General features: G+C 38.1%; 4 protein-coding genes across 6 annotated transcripts in view; 2 read left to right on the top strand and 2 right to left on the bottom strand.

Annotated features, from left to right (window-relative positions):
* Window positions 1-1,046: 1,046 nt before the first annotated feature.
* Window positions 1,047-6,249, top strand: LOC113667280 (XK-related protein 6). 3 transcript variants are annotated; one of them, XM_027183093.2, is made up of 5 exons: window positions 1,163-1,300; window positions 1,617-1,668; window positions 2,478-2,904; window positions 3,348-3,498; window positions 4,543-6,249. In XM_027183093.2, exons 3-5 carry the CDS (start codon window positions 2,486-2,488, stop codon window positions 5,302-5,304), a joined length of 1,332 nt encoding a protein of 443 aa, XP_027038894.2. In that variant the 5' UTR covers window positions 1,163-1,300; window positions 1,617-1,668; window positions 2,478-2,485; the 3' UTR covers window positions 5,305-6,249. The 3 variants fall into 3 exon arrangements, with proteins under 3 accessions (XP_027038896.2, XP_027038894.2, XP_089068621.1); XM_089212495.1 differs by lacking the exon at window positions 1,617-1,668 and adding an exon at window positions 1,515-1,577 and having other exon boundaries at window positions 1,211-1,300; XM_027183095.2 differs by lacking the exon at window positions 1,617-1,668 and having other exon boundaries at window positions 1,047-1,300.
* Window positions 6,250-6,856: 607 nt separating this feature from the next.
* LOC113667217 (malate dehydrogenase, cytoplasmic) lies at window positions 6,857-12,808 on the top strand. Its single transcript, XM_027183015.2, has 8 exons — window positions 6,857-7,198; window positions 8,239-8,340; window positions 8,508-8,604; window positions 9,428-9,603; window positions 10,056-10,178; window positions 10,704-10,880; window positions 11,328-11,441; window positions 12,088-12,808. Exons 1-8 carry the CDS (start codon window positions 7,196-7,198, stop codon window positions 12,295-12,297), a joined length of 1,002 nt encoding a protein of 333 aa, XP_027038816.2. The 5' UTR covers window positions 6,857-7,195; the 3' UTR covers window positions 12,298-12,808.
* A 444-nt stretch (window positions 12,809-13,252) lies between these two features.
* Window positions 13,253-17,176, bottom strand: LOC113667269 (small ribosomal subunit protein uS10m). Its single transcript, XM_027183081.2, has 8 exons — window positions 17,088-17,176; window positions 16,782-16,846; window positions 16,211-16,260; window positions 15,797-15,870; window positions 15,204-15,334; window positions 14,891-14,999; window positions 14,078-14,167; window positions 13,253-13,704 (listed from the first exon to the last, which is right to left on the bottom strand). Exons 1-8 carry the CDS (start codon window positions 17,139-17,141, stop codon window positions 13,597-13,599), a joined length of 681 nt encoding a protein of 226 aa, XP_027038882.2. The 5' UTR covers window positions 17,142-17,176; the 3' UTR covers window positions 13,253-13,596.
* Window positions 17,177-18,094: 918 nt separating this feature from the next.
* Window positions 18,095-19,402, bottom strand: part of LOC113667167 (trace amine-associated receptor 9) — a 1,594-nt gene continuing 286 nt past the window's right edge. The window contains exon 2 of the mRNA XM_089212502.1: window positions 18,095-19,402. This exon is cut by the window's right edge and continues 85 nt beyond it. Within this exon, the coding sequence (XP_089068628.1) occupies window positions 18,225-19,402 (1,178 nt within the window). The 3' untranslated portion in view covers window positions 18,095-18,224.

Here is a 19,402-nt window from a genome sequence, read left to right as displayed (position 1 = left end):
AAAAGGCTCTGGAAAAATATTGTGACATTTTTCGTGGCGGTCATTTTATGTTTGTCACCCTAGTGGTATTGGTCCACAAACATCCCCCACCCCACCCCCCTTCTACTCCTCGCCAGTACAAAAAGGTGTCTCAATGTCACGTTTAAAAATAAATAGATTCAGGAGCCCATTACTCCTGTGTGGACTCCTCCTGATACATTAGATTGGTGACTACATGTTGCCGGTCTCCTTTAACAAATTTTTTCTGTCAGGTTGTTTTAGGACCTTTTCGAAAATTGAAGTAAATACATCAGTGAAAAGTCTTCTTATCTTAATAAAGGGGGTAAGTTTCTAAACAAACTATAAGTACTTAAGTGTTGTCACCTCATCAATATTGATAACCTTAAAAAGGCTCTGGAAAAATTGCTTAAAATGTTATCAACTCAGTTGATAACTCTAAATTGCCTTCTTGTTTTAGTCAATTTTCATCTTCTTTTGTTTTTCATAAAATCCTCAGTCAGTCGAGGGTTGAAATCTTAGCTATCAAATCCTCATGAAAAAGGCTCTGAAAAAATTGCTTAAAATGTTATCAACTCAGTTGATAACTCTAAATTGCCTTCTTTTTTTTTAGTCAATTTTCATCTTCTTTTCTTTTTCATAAAATCCTCAGTCAGTCGAGGGTTGAAATCTTAGCTATCAAATCCTCATGGACGCAGGTTTGCACACGCAGAACAAGACCAAGTATGATTGATCTACCTTCTTTTTTAAATTCGAAAGTAAATAGCTGTCACTGACGGATTAGTCTTTGGTTCGTTGGACTTCATAAGTCACGTTCCTTTCACATCACGCAATGAAAATCGATCGGTCGCGAGTCAAAGAGCCGTGACAAGGAACGTGCTGATTCTAAAGTGCTATCTTTTTCTCGTCATTCCTATCTCTTCGTTTATTAAATTTCAAGGCTGAGATCGAAAATAAACGAGATGAACTGTCACCTATCGGCAAAGAAAAATTTATGCAAATCAAACTGTGTTTATTTTCTTTCCAGAGTCTTGTGATTAAATTATTTTCATGGAAACCGAGAATACCATCTGGCTAAGCTCTGACTTCCTCTTTTAAGTCGAAAGAGGAATGGGAGAGGCTTCCGGGTGTTGACTTTGGGTAAATTCCCAGAAGTTCTAAATTTAACCACACTTCCGGTCATCAGGAATGAGCTTTCTATTTCAAAGCGATCATATTTCACGTGCGGTGGCCTATAAGCAGTCTGCTAATTGCCAGAACAGCTTGACGCTGCTAGTGTGGAAAGAAGAGCCATTCATAAAAGGTTGGTAAATGGATGAAATCGTGTGCTTTACTCAGAGGATAACTGGAATGTACAAGCTTAACAAATTTTATTGTTAAACGCTGTAGTATGAGCGGTGTGTTTGGACTTCGTCATGTAGACTTTGAACTATCTCAAATTGACTCAGGAAATCGAAATTTCAGCGATCAAATTTGCCAAAACTGTATTTAAACTTTCTTCTCGAATCATTCTTAAGATAATCCAAGGAGGAATTTGTTTCACCGAGGTCTGAAAGCTGTATTGAAATAGGAATTTTTTGGTGAGTTTTTGAATGACAATATTATCGAACCTTTCTTAGTTTCAGTTTCACGTGCAATTGAACAGTGATGTATTTCCCAAGACTTGTCAAGGTTGAGTGAATGTCTGTGCTTGGTGTTTTTAATAATACAGTTTCGCAGTATCAAATGCAATCAGTCACGGAGTTAGGCCTTTATATCACAGGCGGCCAAAGCACACGTCTCGAGAGAACAGGAATGGCTAAGTTGCAGAATACCCTGCCACTCATTTACATGTCATTAACGTGACGCTTTCATGAATTAATAGTTTGCTTTCTCTCGAGACGTGAACTTCGGCCGCCTGTGCTTGCATAGATTATACTGGCATAATTTTTGACATAATTTAAAAAAACGAGCATAGTTTTTGCACTTTTTATAAAAGTAGCACTGCTAGCATAAGCATTTTTATTTTACTAGATCACAAGAGTCATCACCAGCTTGATCTCTAAGATCCGTTTATTGCTGCTTAACCTACGTGTAGCCGTTCCCTTCCCCCCCCCCCCAAGGTGAAACGGAAGCCTCCGTTTCACCTTGGCAGGGGGGGGAGGGTACGGCTACACGTAGGCTAATTGTTGCGTCGCCCCTTGTTGAGAGGACTGGGCGCACTGGATGTAGAGACTGCGTTGGTCCCAATTCCTCTCTTTATAAGGAACAAAATGTTAGTCGTGTTTTAACAGAGGACGGAAATATTATGCTTTTTTAACAGTAAATTTATAATTTGGTTATGATTTGTGTTTCTTATTTGAAAAGCACACGTTAAGAAAAAATAGCGCAATTTTCAAAACTGTTAGTGCTGGTAACATGATATCGGTTACTTTTACTCGCCTAGTCTATGAGGCCGAGGGCCTTCTCGAGTATTCCTTGACTCGTATTTTTTTCTGCAGATAATAAAATGGTTGAATCTGTCGATGCCAGGTCAAAAACATGTTGCTGCGAACTTTTTAAACGAGTTGCAGACCGTCGACCCCATTTTACGGAGGTGGATCCTGAAGCGGAATTTTGGCAACAGAGGGGACAGTGCAGCCGATTTGACCTGGTGACCCCTTTATTTGCAGCCTTGATGTTCCTTGTCGATGTTGTTATGGACTGTGAAATGGCTGCAACGCACTACAGAGAGGGACACCATAAATGGGCGGCATATACGCTGGCCGTAGTCATATTTTCGCTGGTTTTTATTGAGGTCTTGTCAGCCATATTTTACCGTGACGATCAAACAAATGAAGGAAAAAGTTCGTGGCTGGAATATTTCCAATTACAAGTGAAGCCTTGGTTTTATGCTGTCCATTTGATCTTTTGCGGTCGTTTTCTACGGTAAGGTTGGATAAAGAGTTTAACTCAAATTAGATTTTAAATTTCTTGGTTAAAATTTTTCCGAGCCAGATGTCTATGGGTGATTCCGAGCACAGTAAAGATCCCGCGGTAAGGGTGAGGTTCTTAGAGATGAGCCTTTCTTCAAAGGTTAGTTGTTGGTGTGGCTTCATTCACTCGTTACCTAAATGATATGCTGAGCAGTGGATGATTTTGTCATTATTTTTCTTGGTCGCTCGTTGTATGAATGACAATCTCAGAGCTTGTAAGCTGTGCGCTGAACTAATACACCAAAGCTATAGTACTTTTTAAAGCTGTTTCCTCATAGGAGTTGCTCAAACTGCTGTTTGTCGACTTCAAAACAAACACTCTTAAATTGATTGTTGTTAGAAGTTTCCTCGCTTTCGGACGCTCTTGGAATTAATTTAAGTGTGTTTTTCCTAAAGATTGTTTCAGATATTCAAGACTGTGCGTTCCATAAGAAGAATCCCTGGGCCGAATAAAGACAATCGTGAATTGTATCGGTTGTATATATCCCAACAAGAAGACACAAGTACATTGAGCGTTGTGGAAGCGTTTACCGAAGAAGCACCCCAGGTAGGTGAAGCCGTTAGGGGACTGGGGAAAATTGTTATTTTCTTCGTCCAAGGGGCGCCGGTTCAGGAACTGCGTAGTGTTTTCTATCCGTTAAATTTGAAATAGCAGTTGTTTTACTCCTCGCGAAAGTTTTGAATAGATTTCCCTTGAAATGGGAAACAGGCGTTAAAGAAATCTCGAACTCAGATCCTACCATGTAATTGTAACTGAATTGTAGGGACCTTACAACCGCTTGGCCGTGAAAGGCCAGGGTACGAGACTAGCGTCAAATTCACCACGAATAGTCATAGTAACCGAATTAAAATTCCAGACTAAAAGGAGAGTAATCACGACGAAGGAATCAAAAGCAAATTTTCCTGAAAGCCTCTGAGAACCCAAAGTAAAAACAAGCAGCCAACCTGATAGGCGGAAAAACATGTAATGCAAGTTTTGAGTCCCGCATCTGATTGGTTCAGATTGTTGCGAGTTTTCTGAACTAATTACCAAGCGAAGTAAAACCAAGCGAAATAAAGCAAAACCAATCATTCATTGGGCCTATTTCAAAATTCAATCAAAAATTGTTTCAGTAGGTGTTTCCCTTAATCAAAGAAAGCTATCATAACATGTGCGGTTGATCAGAAAGACCGGCTTACTTTTTGGAGGAACAAAGTGAAAGAATAAAACTAATAAGTATGGACTAAAAAAGGGGATAAAGATAGAATAAGACAGATGGTAATTTTTTCCTTCGTCCCATACTCGTGAAAAGACGAAAAACATCTTTCATTAGTGGATAGAAATGTGGGCGCACTTTGATTGGCTACTCAAACCGCGAATATCCTTTACTATTCACCTCCGAGCAACGTGCGCAAGGTATGCTGGGATAAATGAATTAAAATCATCTCTTTTTGCGGTATGATGTCATTGTTTTAGTATAGATACTGAGAGAATTATTCACCTCAATGTCAGTGGCTAGCGGTAGATATTTACTTAGCCGCACCCGGCTCGGTAAATATCCACCACCAGCTACTTCGGCGAATAGTTGTTAAATATCATTTTTATCTTTAGGTTGCCCTACAGATGTACATCCTGGTTCAGAAATCAAATTTGGACTGGACATCTTTTGCGGATTGGTTTATTTTAGTGAACATCATCAAGTCTTTAAGTTTCTTCTCTTTTAATCTGCTCAATTTTGGCAGAATGTTACGCTTAGGAAGCGAAGAGAGCCAATTATTGGAACTCTTCAGCTTTGCCTCTCTTTTTCTCTTCGCTTGGCGTTTGTTTATGGTTGCTTCTCGTATCCTGGCTTTGGCGCTTTTCGCTTCGCTTTACCAAGCCTGGGTTTTCGCCGTCGTTTGTGTCCATTTGTTTTTCTTCTACTTGCTTTTACGTGGACAGCCAAATGTTTACTTCAGAGAAGGATCAGTATTCGACAAAACTATTCTCAAATTTGCGTTTACTTTCGTAAACGTGTTTTGTTTCTTTCCATTGGCGGGCAAAGACACTCGAAAGTGGGGAGGCCCTTATTATATGGTGACGTTCATCGAAAACTCCATCTTAGTGTTGATGTGGTATTTCTATAGCGACTGGAAGCATTCTTATAAGGTGATGATGTTGATAGCAGAGTGGGGCTTATTTTTGTTTGGTCTGCTCTCCTTATTAGTTTATTACGGTGTTTTTCATCCCTCCTTAAAAGACCAAAACGATGCTGGTTCCTGTCGCATTATTTCCTCTCTTCCAATCGAATTACGACCCCCCGAGGAACTTGTACCGGGTCAAGAGAAAGAAAATGGACAAAATGTTACTCAACAGTATGAAAGTAACGTTTGAATTCTCTTTGACACTGAAGTGGGCGGAATATTATACCACTTTTTATCTTCAAAGGGTCTTCTAAATTTCTTTGCTCTGATGATACGCTGGCGCACAGAAACAAACCAACTATCAGCATATATTTTAATGATTCCTCAAGAACAAAATTAAATATATCAGTTAGGTCATTTGTACCTACAAACCTGCATCGCGCCTAGAAGCCAGGCAAACTTGCATAAATAACGAAATAACTTAGAACTAGCAAAATTTTTAGATCTGGGTCGATATATATAAAGACACCTATTTTTAAAAAAGGAACTTCTGCGGCGTTGTTTCAAAGACTAATTTTACATATGTGATATGCACGGGTAAAGTCCGACCTGTAATTACAAGAATTTAGTAAAACAATTTCCATGCTGGAATTTACACGTGTATCTCGACTTAGTACACAAGCGTAAATTTCAATTGTAGAATTACCTTTGTAAAATTATACAAGAGGGCCTCAATGGGCGATGGATCTTAAAACTAATGGTTCATTTCTTCCCGTTAGTTTTAAAAAAAGCTTTTTTTTCCGGTTAATCTTCCTTATGACTAATGGCTAAAATTCGTCAATTTTCACTCCAAACGGCTATTTCTTTCTGCCGTTTTTACAGCTTGCGGTTATGGCCCATTGAGACCGTCTTACAACTGTAGACTCCGCTTGAAAGTAAAAGCATCTTTCACATATGCAGTTAAAGATCGCTATTTTCCTCGTAATACATGCGGCATTGTTTCGTTTGATTACAGTTTTATTCCTGTCAGTCGTTGAGTATGTTATCCAAACGTAAAACTTGCAAGCAATGTAGACTATATCAACAGTATGCTTCCAAAGAGTTCCTGAACTATGTTATCGTCATCGTATAGTAAAATAGGTTGTTAATATGTGAATGAAGAAGAAAATAAAAAAAATGAATAGGCTTCGAAAAAGAATTGAGCTTAGGCAGGAGCCCATTATGGGCTCCTGGCCTAGGTTAAGGTGGAACCTAGTGCCAGCCCTCTCTCGACCCCTTCAAGACGACAAATGTAATCGGCATTCTTCATGTGTGAAGATTTTTGATTCAGGAATTTTGTTTGAGATAAGGGGTTAAAGGATCGCATTGTTCCTACATGACTAAGCCTATATTGGGGACCGTTCCGTTGATTAAGCGCTAAGATGTGCTTGAATGATCTACATTGATATGCAAATAAAAAAGCTTGACTCAGCTTTTTAATAGAGGACAACTTCCCCCTCCCCGCCCCCCTAAGGTTTGGGTTCTTGATAACATCAGACTTTGCCAACGAGTAACGGCATAAAAAAGCAGAAATAATTTTCGACTTTTTGGAGCGAACTTGTCGCTCTGAGAGCTGAAACACGATCATTGTTCTCTTTCATTATTAACTGTCTGTATCATTTTCGGGAAAGAGAGAAAAATCCTCTCGTTATGGAGCGAGAGACAGACGATGCCGGGTGCGACGAGCTGGGAGTGTCTGGGGTGTGTCTCGACCCAGCCTCCTCTCGCCGAAATAACTTGATGGTTGTACTTTGAAGTTGCGTGACACATTACGAAATATTAACTTGGGTGACGTCGATCCCCGGACTAACTTCCTTTGCTTTCGTTGACGTGCGAGGTTTGATAACGGAACATTCATATTTCATTTGTACCATATGCTGTAGATATCAGGATCACATGCTGATGTTATGGAAAGAACGATCGGAGCAGTAGTTTTTGTCCTTGTCATGTGATTCTATCGTGACAGACAAGTCACGCCTAGTACCCACAGTTCCCCTCGCCCTCCTTGGTGCCTAGTACCAGTATTGTTGCAATCGTGTCTCGTGGCACATTTGGTTCGATTATTAACGTCTTTACTCGAAGTGGATTTGAACTCAAGCGCGATGGTGGGTATACAAAAATTTAAATACCCTACGCACTCTTTTCATCTTTGCTCCAACTAATTAGGCCTTAACTGGCCGTAGTTTTACCATAATCCGACAGTTTGACTTATGCTTAAGACTGGGAATTTTTTCGGATCCGCAGCCCGGGCCCTGTGACTAGAATATATAACTTCTTAACTCTGGAATTTGCTTCTTACTTCGTTCCCTCAAGGTTAAATGTATTTTCTAAAAATTAAGCACTTTACTTAAAGCTCTGAGGTTTAATTACTGAATAATCTACCACATGGCCTTCTTTCTGAGTCATTGACCACGTAGTTTGTATTTCGCAAGTTCTGAAATATAATTTGCATGGGACAAACTTACCCTTGCGTTCAGGACAAATCGATGTTAGACAAGCTTATTTATATTAACTACTAGCATATTTACTGGGTGAAAAGAACAGAATCGCATTTTCAATAGAATTACCAGAATGGGGTCGCACGTTTTTGGGGATTTTAGGGATAAGCAAATTGTGTTTTAAAAGTAAGAAATTTAAAAATGGGAAGATCTTGGAGGGGTGGGGTGATACTGTGTTTTGGATCCCTCTCTCCAAGAGGATGGTTGGATCAGTTCTTTCCTTTTCCCATCTACTGCCACATTTCTCCCCTTTGGACTGTGAGTTTAGAGAGACCACTGAAAAAAAATCTTGGCAAATGTTTGTGGCTCAAACTCCTGTTGGACACAGGAATGAGAAAGGTCCAAAACTTAAGTGGTTTTTTGTAAAGGTTGGCATGTTTTTCAGTTTATGCATGCTTAGTGTTAAACAAATTGATATCATATTTAAATGAATTTTTCCTGTTGAAACAAGGGAAATTATGTCAAAATTGTACTATTGATAAAGTGAAATCACAACATTTTATCTCTGTCTGTCTTCTCAAAATCACAGGTGAGTGCAAGAGCCAAAATTTGTGAGAAGTCCACAAAATAATTTTATGAGATTGATAATTTTTAGGAGAATGCAATCAAGAACCAAAGAAATTTGCACAACTACTTTTATTTTTTAGGAGAAAGAAGCTTTGTGTATTTGTATCACTGGTGCTGCTGGACAGATTGCTTATTCCCTTCTTTATTCCATTTGCAAAGGAGATGTGTTTGGAACGCAGCAGGTAAGAATAAAGGATATCACTAACTAGATCAGTGTTAGGCTTTGGAAAATGAATCCAATTTTTAAACAAAATGAGCCAATAGAAGTCACTTGTTGTAGTTCCTCAACATTTCTTCAATGTTTTTGGTGTCTTCAGACCATAAATAATGGATGTATTCTTTTCCTCAGCCACTGATTGTGCACTTATTGGATATTGTTCCTATGATGCCTGTCTTGGAAGGCGTAGTGATGGAATTACAGGACTGTGCCTTTCCATTGTTGCAAAGTAAGAATCCTTTAACCCTTTAACTCCCATGAGTGACCAAGACAGAATTTCTCCTTACAATATCAATACAATATCAACCAGCTAAGTGATAAGAATAGAGAAAAATTTAGAATTAGGGAAAATTAGTTGATCCAACACTAAATTCTCTGAACTAACATTAGAAGAATTGTATGATTGGAAGTAAGGAGAATTACAAATTTGATGTGGGAGTTAAAGGGTTAAAACAAGAGAAACTCTCAATCTTGTAAAATAATAGTCTATTAGACTTTGACTTGGAGATGAAGCAATACTCAGTTTACCATCCAGCTCCCTGAATGAATTTTTGTTATTCTATATTTCAAGGGTGCTTTAGGGTTAGGCTGTGCAAAAACTTCTGATGCACTGAGACATTCTCCCTGCAAATTTTCTCGAATTTTCATATGAAATTAAAGGAGATTTTGATGTTGCAGGAATAGTCACCTCAGACTTAATTCTTTACAATCCTTTGTGTATTTAGTAGAGTTGTGGATATACAAAATAGAGTCACATCCCAACACACCTGTATCAGGTTAAACCTTTACACCCTAAGATCAGTATACACATTCTCCATACTGTTCTCTATACATTTCCTAAGGTACTGATAAGGAGAATTTGCTTAATAATCAAGAGCTCTTGTACTTGTTGATCATTTCCATCACTCTCGTGACCTTACTGTATGATTTAAGGATGATATGGTAAGGAGAAATTAGATGCTAGTCAGTCTAAGGGGTGAAAGGGTTAACAATGATATCGGCTATACAAGGAACATAACATGTACGTTGCATCCTCTATTTATCTCTGTCAGACATAATTGCGACATCCGAGCCAAGTGTGGCATTTGCCAACATTGATGTGGCCATTCTTGTTGGAGCCATGCCGCGAAAACAAGGAATGGAGAGAAAAGATCTTCTGAAAGCCAATGCTAAGATCTTTGTTGCACAGGGAAAGGCTCTGAATGATTACGCCAAGAAAACTGTCAAGGTACTATGCTGGTGAAAACCACCATTCTATTGTTGTTGTTTATCATTTTACTACAAGTCATGGTTATAAGCCCCCAACCCAAATCCTCCACTACTTGGTTTTCCCTTTCACTTCAAAGATTTTTTTTTTGTTTTCATAGCTTGATATTGGATCGATATTGTGAGAAGACGTTCTGTGTTGGTCACTCATAGGAGATGAAGCGTTAACTGAGATCAAAGTCTTCTCCTAATTCTGGGCTTATTAAAACCAAACTGGCTTCACTTGAATCCTCAAGTCTTAATTGTAATGGTGCTTAGTATTCACATCAATAAAAAATTTTATCGAGACCATGCTTTTTACAGGACAGTTTCTTCTAGGAACAAACTAAATGAAGCCCTCTGAAAACATTTGTGAATGATATAGATATTTTGATGGTGCGTAATAACTCCTTGTTAATGGATTTAATTTCACAGGTTTTGGTTGTTGGAAACCCAGCAAACACAAACTGCATGATGGCCAAGATGAATGCTCCGTCCATTCCTTCTGAAAATTTTACATGCTTGACGCGACTGGATATGAACAGAGCGAGGGCACAGGTAAAAGAGATAGGCAATAAGTAAGAGAGTAATTTATCCTGAATCACTTGGTTTGTAAGTCAGATGGAGGCACAACTTCTGTATTCGTTCCATTCTGATCTTGGCCATATCAGGGTTTTTACACTCTTGAAGTTTTGAGAAAGAGCTGGAATGAGTTTGGAACATAAAATCCCAACTCATTAAGACAAGAAATAGTGAAGAATTGTTTTCCAAGCTACAACCAGTGCTGATTTCTGAGTGATATCTTTATAAGGTAACCGAATTCAATGAGAGTACCCTTCACCAAGCATATTTTAAGCAATATTAGAGACTTTTCAATTATTATGAAAGCCTTGAAAAATCTTTGACAATAGAAACTAATTTACATGGCCTTTATGCCGTATGTTGCTAAATTTTGGAGCATGTACCTCAAATTCCAAACTTCTGAATTATCCAACTTGACAAAGAAAGCAAATACTTCCTCTCCTATTCCTATAACAAATGATTAATATTTTATCGCAAGAAGAATTTTTTTGGCCTTTGCAGATTGCAATGAGAGTGGGCACTCAAGTTGAAGATGTAAAAAACATCATTATCTGGGGAAATCACTCATCCACTCAGTACCCAGATGTCAATCATGGGACTGTTAATATGCCACAGGGATACATATCAATCAGGGAGGCTGTCAGTGATGACAGTTTTTTGAATGGGGAATTCATTACAGTAAGTTCCTTGACATTGTGAGCTGGTGCATTCATTTGTTGTTTTGGGGTGTGGTGTGGTGCTAGGTAGACTAATTTATTTTCAGGACAACTTGGTTTTATCAACTGAGTTGCTATTGTAAAATTGGCCAGGGTAAAGAGTTTATAAAGTTGACATTTTATGGATTAGTCCTTCTTCAGAGCAACAGGCTTACAACAAAGGGTTCTGATGAAGGGCTGGTACTTGAAACCTCAGCTTTAGAATCTCTCTGCAGTGGCCAATTTACAATTATTTATCAACTCATTTGGTAAAGTAGCTGTCATGCTGCACAAAATGAAGCTTGCTTGTGCAACTGAATGTAATTACTCAAAGTTAGTAGCTGTATTAAACAGAAGTTTACGTCATTACTCCTGCATGTTTGTGCCACTGATTGGGAGAAATACTAAAATGGATTCTCTCTTCTCTCAGACAGTGCAAAAGCGTGGTGCTGCTATCATTGCTGCTCGTAAGTTATCCAGCGCCATGTCAGCTGCCAAGGCAATATGTGATCACATGAGAAACTGGTGGTTTGGAACAGCTGAGGTAACTTTTATATCAGGGGTCATAGGATCCCCTCTCATAATGAGATTAACATTTAACAACTCTTCTCCAAAGTGGAGGTGGCTGGTGATGGATATTGATTGAGCTGCAAAGGGGGGAGGTAACTTTCAATTGCTAACCACCAACACTGAGGTGAAATGTTGTATAAGTATGTGCAGAAACAGTGACAGAGATCATATTGCACAGAAATATAATTTTAATTCAGTTATTCTGGCAACCATTATCATATTTTTGGGCACAAATCCAGGCATGAGTTTTTCAGGGGTGAGCAATATAGGATAGGGGGAGTTTGAGTAGCCAATCAAAACACACTGTCAATGGCATCCTCTGTTTTTGTGTAGACTACTTCTAAATCCCCTGGAGTGACTGAGTCAGTCAAGTGTGAAGTTCACATCAAATCTTGAATATTGAAAACAAAACTTGGATGTTGAACATTAAACTTGAATTTTGGCCAGGATTGAATGCCATAATAATTGGGTAACAATAACATACAATCAAGAGGGGGTCAACTGTAAATGGGAGAGTAAGATTTTTCCCTTGTTGATAGAAACAATTTCATTTGAATGTCAGCAGTCCTTTACTTGTATTTGATTTGATTTTGTTAAGCTCTTGTAACATTTCTTTACAGGGGGAGTTTGTTTCCATGGGAGTGGTGTCAGATGGTTCTTATGGAATTCCAAAAGATATTGTGTACTCATTCCCAGTGAAAATTTCCCCAGACCATAAATATGAAATAGTGAAGGGTCTGGCCATTAGTGACTTCTCGCGTGAAAAAATGGATGCCACTGCTGAAGAGCTTTTGCAGGAGAAAGAGAGCTGTCAGTCGTTTCTTGAATGACTAGCAGCACCATCTCAGTTATGACTTCTATATAACTTAAAGTACTATAATCACTGAAATGAGTACCCTCCCTTAAGATTTCTTGCTTCTTCCCCGAAACTAAAATACTTGCATTGTTATTCATCTGGGCTAACTAATTTTGTGGTATTAAAAGTAAATTGTACCTTAACGCAATTGTTAGTGTCTGTTGAATAATGTAAGTTTTCCAACCCGAAGAAATGTTTACTTTCAATGGTGTTTATCATAGCTTGCCAACAGTTAGAAGAAAAGAAATGATTTTTATTTTAGTTCCCATCAATAATCTTCAGTGAGTTCCGTTGTCTAATATTTTCTCTTCTCTATAAGCTTCTTGCCTCTCTTGTTTGAGCATTTATGTTTACTTGTGTGATGTTTTCCAGTTTGGGCTGAATTCAGTCAAGTGCTGTGTGGCATTTTGCCAAAGATACAACTTGCATGGGTGGTGTGTGATATTGTTGAGTTTTGCTGACACTAAATAAAGTCAAAACTTCAACTTCTGTGTTGTCTATCGAAAAGCAATATCAGCAATTGACATATTTATCAAGTGACCTAGAGAAGTTACAGCTTGCTTGACAGGTAGCTTATGGGAGGCACTGAGTCTATGGAGATAAACATATAAGCTGAAGAAAATCAGTAGGCTTCTCAAGAATGTTGAAGAACAGTCCTTGTTCTCTTCTTAACCTTTATACCCTATGGTCAGTATGTATATTCTCCATACATTTCCTAAGGTGCTGACAATGAGAATTAGTTTATCAATCAAGAGCTTCTCTTGTTGGTGATCACTTTCTTTATTCTCTTGACCTAAAAGTGTTATTGAGGGGTAATATTGTCAGGGGAAATAAAAATCCACTCAAACACTCTGAGGAAAAGCTACACATGTACAGGCCAGATTGTAGGGGATACCAAACTTAAAACAATACCCACTTTTCCATGTGCATTTTGAGATTTTATTCACTTGTAATGATAATTTATTTTCCTCTTTTTTTGAATACTGTCATTTGTTTCCACAAAAGGTGCCCATATGAGAGACTGAATGGAAGAAGTGACTTTCAAAGTCACTTCATTACAACTGCCCATATGTGTAAAATTCCTTGGAGACCATCTTGAAGAGACTGAATAGAAGAAGTGACTTTCAAAGTCACTTCATTACAACTGCCCATATGTGTAAAATTCCTTGGAGACCATCTTGAAGAGACTGAATGGAAGAAGTGACTTTCAAAGTCACTTCATTACAACTAGGACTTTGTTTTCAACCTGCCTCTTCATTTGTGAATGTTTCATTTATTTTGGTGGGGTTTTGCCCTTCCGTGCTTCAATCTTTTCTCTCTCCAATCTTTCCAGCTCCAGAAGAAGGGGGTCAGGTGGTGAAACAAAGTCTTGCCACTTTTTCTGTTGATGAAGTTGAAGAGAAAGTTTTAAATGGATAAACTTTACTGAAATACATATTACCAAGAGTATTCAGTGAGCATGTTTAGTTGGGTACAAAGATAAATTTGTTGCCTTTACCTACATCAAAATTATTTTATGGAGGGAGATTGCCTTCCCTTCAAAGGAAAAATGTTTAGTTGTATCTTTTTGACAACATGAACACACCCCAAAGTCAGTGTTAATTTTACCAGTTTTCACAATATGACTTGTTGAAACCTCTCTTAAAAATCAACATTGTGAACATTCAAAAGGGAACACAAGGTACTTATGAAGGAATCTACCAGTCTATCAGAATAAATTTGGGACTTTTTCATGCATCCCTTCATTTTCTCACCAGTTCCATGTGGACTGAGACACCAGGAGGAACATTATCTTGTAGATACTGAACAAAGAAGTCGAACTTGTCAAATGGAACCTCTGCAACCTGTGAATAACAGTGAACATCTTGATAAACTACATCCAAAGAATTATACATGTGGATGAAGTATTCCTTTATGTACATTTTACTTCCCTTCCAGGGTCACCTTAAATCAATAAGCTATTACTAGTGGAGATAATTCCAAAGGTGTTCCAGGTTAAAAGGAAAAGTTTGCTCCAGATATAGTTCAAGATGAAATTTGCTACTTAAGGCAGTTTGGAATTCTAAAGAGTAACCTAACCATTGGAAAATTGTCTTGAAATATGCTAAAAATTCTAATTGATCTGAGCTGGCATGATGAGCCTAATTTGCCAGCTTTATATCAAGAAGAACCTTTCTTCCTACTAGAGAAAAGTTTTCAAGATGATATTATGGCAATGGGGTTGCACAACCTAACAGTCGCCTGTTTTGAGGAACCTTGTTTTGGTCTGCCATGTTTTGAGTGTGGTAAATATGTTCAGCATTTCTTTGGTGTAATTTTTCAGCCATATAACATATCCTTTCTTGATCAATTACAATCTTGTTTGGTCAACAAGGTTGGGCAATTAATCTGGTCACATTTACAAAACAGAATATTTGCTTTTGGCAAAAACTTGTGAAGTATTCTGACATCTTGACCACACAAAACTGGTTGAGAACCATCACACAAAACTGATTGAGAACCATATATGTATATGTCTCATCTTTGGGGACTAAAAAAAGGATTTACATGCCAGTTTTAACTCCAACCTGAATCATGCGGCCATGCTTTTTAAAATCACAGGTGATGCCATCTTTTTTGTAGCTGTCTAATGGGTAGGCCAGTGTTTGACTAAAGGTCTCTGTTACAAGGTTGAATCTAAAACAAGAAAAGACACATTTATTCATAAATGGGCCACAAGGCAGGAGGCACCAGAATTTATGTACCTCTAAAAAGAAAACTAGTAAAAGGGCTTCAAAGTTTTATCAGCCACAATAAAAAGGTATACATTAAATATCATAATCATTTGACACTTTGAAAGCAAGCTGAAGCTAAAATTATGAAAACCAATAAATATATTACTTTTTTTTCACTTCAAGTTTCATCATTTTGGAAGCACTGGTTACAAACTGGCAGTAATGGTCCAGAACACCATCGTCCAACCCTTCCAGCTTGATCAGCAAATGGTTATAGGCAAACGGGTTTTCCTCAATCTGCAAACAGTCACAAATACACAAGCTAATTTCACAAGGAAACAACTTTACTTGACCACCAACAATATCGAAAAATAACAAAATACAAAGAGTTGTGTATTTAAAAGAAGGCCGATTTGGGCTGCAGTTTTAAACAATCTAGGCACCAAACAATTAATCTATCATGGGATTTTATTAAGAAAATAAGGTGTGAGAAAAAGCTTAACAGGCATGGAACTTCAATTGTTCATTCACAACTGCAGAAACTAGCACCTCACAAGGAATATACATGATTATGACCAGAACACATCTTTAAGTAAAAACCAAAACTGTTACATTTTCCTCAAAATAATCCCTCTGAGTTCTTAGAGTACTTAATATAAAATGTAGATAATCAAATAGTCTTAGATTTGCTTCCTCTTTGGAGCACTGGACCGATGATCATGTACTGCTTCGGGATAAAACAACAACAATCAAAAATACCTCACTATCAGCTTTGCTTGCAAAATCACACCTGTTCTTTGGTTTTCTGTGTAATAGTGGCCTGAATGGTACATCTAACAAAATAATGACATTTAATATTAAGGAAAACTGTCCCATTGTACTCTTGTACAGAACAATGATCATATTCATCATATCTGGCATACTTTACATTTATGTTCCTGTCCATGACAAAAAGCAAGTTGAATAATGTAATTTGTGTTAAAAGGTCTTGTAAACATGGATTTTGCATGCATGTATGTGGCATTGTTGGCAAATACATGAGGGTCCATATGCTCAACTGCCTGGCCAAAATGATTAAGACATCGACATCACAAGGTGCATGCTAAATCGAGCCGAGACAACAATCTTGTCTCTTGCTTCATCTCATCAAAGAGATGATTCTCACTTGCTCACCTGATTTATGCCAATAGGCTGACAGGGGCCTTGTTGAGAAAAGTACTAATCTGTAAAAACAAAAAAATACACACGTAATTACACTTTTGGCCAAAGAATTAGGGTTTCCCTGAAAAACATCTGTGAAGTTTTTCTTTGTTGTAGCACTATTATCTTCATCAGCACTTTTAACCTCTTTGTTTTATATCATATGCAAAATTTACAAGCTTTTTGCACCAAGAATGTAACCTGCAGAGTATAACTTCACAAGATCTAGTGCATGCAGACCATGCTGTAGTTGCATGCAATATGACCAATATGCAGGCCAGCATTTTTGCAGTACTATCTCTTTCTATGGCAGTTCATTTACGAAATACAAAGAATCTGAAGTGCATGATAAGCATCTCAGAGAAAAAATTTTATGTGCGAACTTACACTACTTTGAGGAACACCCAAGGAAGAGCCAAAATAGATGACAAACGGAGATATTACGTAAATGAGGAGTTATATTCATTTGATTAAATTATGGATAGAAATTTCTGAAGATGAATTTGTTTCTTTCTCATTCATCACGTAGTTTTCTCACACTCACCTGGAAACAGAGCCAAAATGATGACCTGTAAAATTCCTGAGCGCACACTTTGCTGCAAAGGACATCTGGGGACATGACAAATGAAAACAGAAAGAAACAGCAAATCTTTTATAAACAAATACATGGACAACAACATGCAGAAAAAACAAACTTCAATACAGCATTCTACAGTATTACAAGTTCACGGTGTGTATATAATGAGATGCAAGTGGCATTGTATCCTGAGGTTTAGCAGTCTGAATAGAAATATTTCTTATGATGCAGTTTAATTTCTTTGATTAAATGAATAGATTTTTGTGGGCTCACCTTAAAACTACTCTGACATTTTAAGCACCGCAGCAAGTTAACGCAAGCCGCCATATTTCTGCTTGGTGGCCTGGCCAAGCGATGTTGAAGCTAGTTCCTAGTTTCCGCTCTGTCGCCATTACCTTCCAGCATGCCGCTGCAGTCCAAGTTCGACCAACTAGTCAACTACAGTTTTTTGCGCTGTATCTGCATTCATCATTTGCACTTACGGCAAGCTTTTGCCAAGTTACCTCAATAAATGCACCATAAAGGAGAAGTTTGCACGCAAACATAGACAAGAAAGTGCGATCTGGCCATTCGTAGCCAACTCTTCAAGAGATGTGTAGTTCTCAATGAAAATAGCCTTTTACGCTGTTTAACGCGATGTTGTTCAACGCGTCGCCCTACAATCAATCGAGTTCTGCTCGACTGTCGGCCAACGTGCAGGTCAACAAGTTTGCTGGCTCGTCGACGACTCCGCGGTAGTGGTGGTGGAGTGTAAAAACAGTGGAAGTTTGGACTGAGTCGACCCGACCTAGGCCTCACTCGTTTTTTTACTTCACCGCTACTCCTGCGCGTCGTCAACAAACTGAACGCGTGGAACAAGCTAATGAGCTGGTTGCCATTCATGGGATTTAGGACTTTGTAATAAGACAGTTTATTTTGTTGTTGTTGTTTTTTTTACTGCATCTATCGTAGTTACGCAATTTTAGAACCATTTAAATATTACTCTTTTTACGGATTATACCCCATTCACACCAAAGCTTAAACATGTTTAAAAGTTGTTTTGTTAAACACAGTTTAATTTTTTTTCTTCATAGAAACTATTTAACCGAATATTTTTGACTTGAATGTAGCACATTGGAAATGCAAGTTAGCTAGTACTTGAATCCAATGGAAAATCAAGTTTTTCAGTTCTCTGTTTATAATTTTCATTCAATGAAAACCAGTTTAACAAAACATGTTTTGCTGGTGTGAATGGGGTATTAGTTTATTATTCTTTAAAACGTCATATATATATTTCCGGCTTGGTTTTAATTTGTTCCTAACGATAATATCTGTCTGCCGTATGTTTACAGACATTAATCAATTCTGCCATCTCGATCATCGTTAGCATTATCGTCATCTTCTAGTTTGCTTTATATCAGGTATGCGGTCTCATACAACTGTTGTAACCTTGTAGAACTGTGAGATACTAATTCTTTCTTGGCGTGGAGATTGACTCCTCCCATAAAAATCTCTTTCCGAGTGCAACTTATTTTCGCTAAAATGATCCTCATAGAAAACTGTGTCACTGCTGCTCCATCGCTCAGCGTTTTTTGTTCCGTCAATTTTTGCGTCTTTTTCCCTTCCAGATGCATCAGCATTGAACAGGCCCACTGGTTCTGGCTGTTCGAGTGAGGATTTGGAAATTGTTCTCAACTGTCTATCGAGCACTTCACTGGAGATAGATTCACACATTTGTTGTCCAGGGTTCGTTGAGAAAAATTGGTATTTTGAGATTGTGGAACATATCACTGCTATGGCTCTTCTGAAGTTTGGCAGCCTTATAGCGTAAATAAAAGGATTTACTGAACTGGGAAATAATATCGAGAGGAACTGAAGATCTCTTAGAATATGGATTGTTTTGCAGCTGCACGTTGAGCAGAAGTTTAACACATAGCTGAACGACAAGGGAGGAACGGTTAAGACTATGAATGAGGCAAGAAAGAATAGGAATGTTTTTGTAACTCTTGCATCGCGCTTGGCTACTGTCGTCTGAAAATCCTTGCCGTCCGCGAGAGCTTGAAGCTGTTTTCGTTGAATTTGGAGACTGCGGTGAATCTTGTGGTTTACAAAGGCTAAAACCAGGAGTGTAAAAAGAAGAGTTCCATTGGCGAACACAAAGGTGTATATTATAAAGTCAACATACAGATACGTGATGGGACAAACCACAGATATCAGCCAAATGATTAGCGATGCCCTCTTAACTTGCAAAGATTTCAGCTTCAAGCGGTATTTCATGGGAGATGTAACACAAATATAACGATCCAAACTCAAAGCTGCGATGCCCAATACAGAAGCTGAACATGAAATGAAGAAGGAAAGATGCAAAGATTTGATCAGTGGAGCGAACATGATACCTATTCCTTCCAGAAAGTGAAACGCTATGGACAATGGCAGAACGAGTAAACCCACCACAAGATCCGCTGCTGAAATGTTCAACAGAAAAAGATTGAAGGGTGATCTGAGTGTCTTGTAAGGATCTTTAGCAACTGCTAAACAAATGAGAAGATTCCCTGGAACTGTTATCAGCATAAGTAGTGAAGAAACAGCAGATGAGAAGAAAGAAAGCG

The sequence above is a fragment of the Pocillopora damicornis genome, chromosome 7 (assembly GCF_964200805.1).
Source record: "Pocillopora damicornis chromosome 7, jaPocDami1.2, whole genome shotgun sequence".
Classification (NCBI taxonomy): domain Eukaryota; kingdom Metazoa; phylum Cnidaria; class Anthozoa; order Scleractinia; family Pocilloporidae; genus Pocillopora; species Pocillopora damicornis.
The sequence above is the reverse complement of the archived record's forward strand: the minus strand, read 5'-3'. Positions and strand labels throughout refer to the sequence as shown.